The following is a 3,565-nucleotide window of genomic DNA, read 5'->3' as shown; positions in this document are numbered from 1 at the left end:
GCTCTTACTGCTCCACGGAGCTGGGCCCTGCCTATTGGCACAGACTCATAAGTCCCAGGATGTGGTAGCTTTTCTGCCTGGTGAGGCAGGAAGGTCCCTAGCTCATTAGTCCTGTTTCTTTCATTAACCAGTGATGGCCACCTGCCCTGTCACTCCATAATTTTCAAATCCTCTTCGCTCCCGCAGCAGGCCCTGCTGCCTTTGTTTCCGCTGTCCCAACCCAGAAAATACCTCTGCCTTCCTCATTTCCTGCTCAGAGAACTGGACTCTTACTACCTAACAAATGCAAACATTGTAACCTAATTCTTTATATCTTCAAATTAACCTGAAACAATAAAAAAAAAAGAACCCGTTAGAAACATAATTTAAGAGCATAAAATATGCTTTGTTGGAAGAGAGATGCCAGATTTATGAAATAAAAATACAGTATGTCCAAATCAAATTGTAACTTCTGACAATAATTATTGAAGCTAAGTATGTCCATGGGGTATTACGGATATATGCTAATATTATTTGGTGATTATTCCTGTGAAATACATGATTACTGGGTAAGTTGTAACTCCCCTAACACAGGACACCCCTCACACCCTGCAGCCAGTCCACCAGCACACCTGTCAGCTCTACCTTCCAAATACATCTAAAATCTGACCACTCTGGACCACTTCCATGGCCCCCCAGGAGCCACCCCCCAGCCCTATAGCTGCTTTCCACTTTCAGAGACTAGGACTCTGTGCTGCTTGAGAGGAAGTCCATTCCTGCAGGGCATCTGTCGCCACTGTTCCGGACACTCAGATGCCTCTCCCTGCCCACTCTCATGGGCAAGGTCTCTATTCTGCCCTGTGTGTCACCACCCTGGGCAGCTGTCTTTGCCCAATCACTTCCTCCCCCACCCTGGTCCCTTGTCCTGCTTTACTAAGTCTTCCTGAACCTTCTTAGTGCCCTGAATCAAATATCTACAATTCAGTCAGCTTCTTAGCTGGACCTGGCCTAGAGCACTAGGTGTTCCCAAGCACCTGGAGCTGGTTCTAGCAGATACTGGCACTCAGACCCACCACCAGACACAGCTTCAAGGCCAGCAGAGAAGGGAAGGAGGCCAACAGAGGGAGCTGAGCCTCATACCAGGACTTGGTCTAGGGACTTTTATGGTTCCTTCTAGACTTGGGGTTTCTAGGATTCTCTCTAAAGCTCACTAAATAAAATGGCATTTTCTGTGCCTTGAGGTGCCCACAGTTTCTCCCACTGAAACCACCTGCTCAGGAAGGACAACTCTTGAGAGTGGAAGTGCCGCCTCTGGGCCGCCAAGGGGCTCTCTCCAAGTGGTGCATGAGAAAGCCCGGTTGACTCCAGGACAACAGCACAAGGAAGAGAGTGGCGGGGAGACCACTGCTCCGCCTGGGCTGGCCATGTGTCTCCATCACAGTGTACACCCGAATTCCCAGATCACGAGGAGGCCGCGTAGCATGACTTTTTGGGGTACTCGGTGATCAAGAGAAGCCCTACGGCTGCGCACCCAGCGGTGCCCACCCGCAGAAGACAAGAGCCATCAGGCAGTGCGAACAAGGCGGGGGAGGGGAGCTGAGACAAGGTGTCCTCAGGCGGGAGGTGGATCTGAGTTACGTCCTCCCACAGTCAGCCTTTCCCCAGCCCTGCAGTCTCCACGTTACCAGAGCGTTGTCTCAGGGCCTGCCTGGGAGAGTTTTTAACTAAACCGTTGTTACCTCAGGTTGCGACGGTCACAAAAAACCTGCCCGCCGCGGCAGCCCAGGCATACGCTGTCCCCAACGTCGCCATCAGAATGAATGGGAAGAAGGGGCCTGTCCCAGGACAGGCCACCTTCTCCTCGCTGGGAACAGGCACTGAGACGCGGGCAGGAGGCCGCTTTCGGAGGATCGCCCGCCCGCCCGCGCCCAGCCCACCTACCCGCCTTGCGCAGCAGGCCGATCTGCGAGCCGTTAAGCGCCATGTAGTCACAGTCGGTGATGGCCCGTACGCGCACCCCGCGCTGGTGCAGCAGCTGCACGGCTCGGCCCAGCTGCGGGCTGGAGAAGGCGAAGAGGCAGAGCTCGAGGCTGGCGCGGGCGGCCAACAGGGCGCGCAGCAGGCGGCTCAGCGAGCTCTCGCCGTGGGGCAGGCTACACGGGCAGGCCGTGGCTGATCCGGCCAGGGCGCCAGGGGCCTGCAGCAGCGCCTCGGTGCAGGTCACTTGCGACGGGAAGAAGAGCACCTCGCGCCGCGGCCGCCGCCGCCCAGTCCGCAGCCGGCGCAGCACCCAGGGCAGCGCCTCTAAGGCCAGGGCAAGGCCCACGGCCGCCACAGCCATGGCAGGCCAGCCCAACCGCCGCATGGCGTCGCTCAGGTCACGGCTGGGAGCCAGCCCAGCGCGCCTGCGCCCCGCTGCCTAAGGGCCGCGTGCCCGATGCCCCGCCCATAGCCACGTGCCCCACGCGCCCCGCCCCCTGTCGCCCCCCCACCCCATAAGCCACGTGCCCCGCGCACCCTGCTCCTCGCCGTGCTGTATGCGCGCGACGCGCCCTTGCGCCCTCAACTTTGTCCGCTGGTTGGGCCTTCTCACAGGCCGCACTGGTACCCCGCTGGCCGCTAGCCGCCAGCCGCCAGCTCAGAAACTGCTTGCGCCTCAGGGGCCAGGAACAGCCCAGCTCAGGTCACGCCTTGGCTGTCCTCGTGAGGGAGCAGCCATGTTGCAGTACCTGACAATTGAAACCAGTAGACTCTCACCAGAGATTCTGGGGAAGGGATTTTATTTTAGCCGGTGGAGCCAAGGTAGATTAGAATCCACAATGACTGAGCTCCCGGATCTGTCATGTCCCTGTCCTTTTATTGGACCCACAAGTAGACAAAGAAATTACCATATTATCTCTCATTGGAGGTGTCAAATCCTGTGCAGGGTTTACAGAAGGGAAGCAAGAAGCCAGGGTTAGTTTCAAGGAGCTAGGAAGTTAACTTTTACAAATTCTTAAGATCTGGGTTACCATGGGGAGGACCTTGCAGGTGTGGGCTTCTCTGAGAAGTCTTTCTTTTTTTCTTTTTTCTTTTTTTTAAAGAATTTTTACTTTCCTCCCTCAGCTAGGCAAGGCTGGAGAAGAATCTGGAAACACACAGGTAAAGGAATGAGGACGTCCCAAGGTAGGAATGGAACCCAGAGTGCCCGAAGCATTTCCTCCCATTTCCTGAGCGATCTTGGCTTCTTTTTTAAGTTTCATACTTCACCTTATAGAGATCATTCACATCTTTGTTAGGTAAATTCCCAGATACTTCATTTTCTTTGGCACTGTTGTAAAAGGAATAGAGTCCTTGATTGTTTTTTCAGTTTCACTATTGTTGGTGTATATAAATGCTGCTGACTAGTAAGTATTCTTTGCAAATATTCTTTTCTTATTGATTAGTTTGACTTTTCTGTAGATTCCAGTTATCAGGCGTTTGTTGGAAGCATAACCTGCAAAAATATTCTTCCATTCTGAAGGTTGTCTGTTTGCTTTACTTACTGTGCTCTTGGCTGTGCAAAAGCTTTTTAGTTTGATCAGATCCCAGTAATGTATTTTTGGTG

General features: G+C 53.8%; 1 protein-coding gene across 1 annotated transcript in view; it reads right to left on the bottom strand.

Moving 5' to 3' along the window:
* Positions 1-2,344, bottom strand: part of PLD6 (phospholipase D family member 6) — a 4,421-nt gene extending 2,077 nt beyond the window's left edge. The window contains exon 1 of the mRNA XM_003800720.3: positions 1,921-2,344. Within this exon, the coding sequence (XP_003800768.1) occupies positions 1,921-2,344 (424 nt within the window). The remainder of the gene's footprint in view (positions 1-1,920) is intronic.
* Between the last annotated feature and the right edge of the window lie 1,221 nt (positions 2,345-3,565).

This window comes from Otolemur garnettii, unplaced genomic scaffold (genome assembly GCF_000181295.1).
Source record: "Otolemur garnettii isolate 467f Iridium unplaced genomic scaffold, OtoGar3 scaffold00182, whole genome shotgun sequence".
Classification (NCBI taxonomy): domain Eukaryota; kingdom Metazoa; phylum Chordata; class Mammalia; order Primates; family Galagidae; genus Otolemur; species Otolemur garnettii.
The sequence above is the reverse complement of the archived record's forward strand: the minus strand, read 5'-3'. Positions and strand labels throughout refer to the sequence as shown.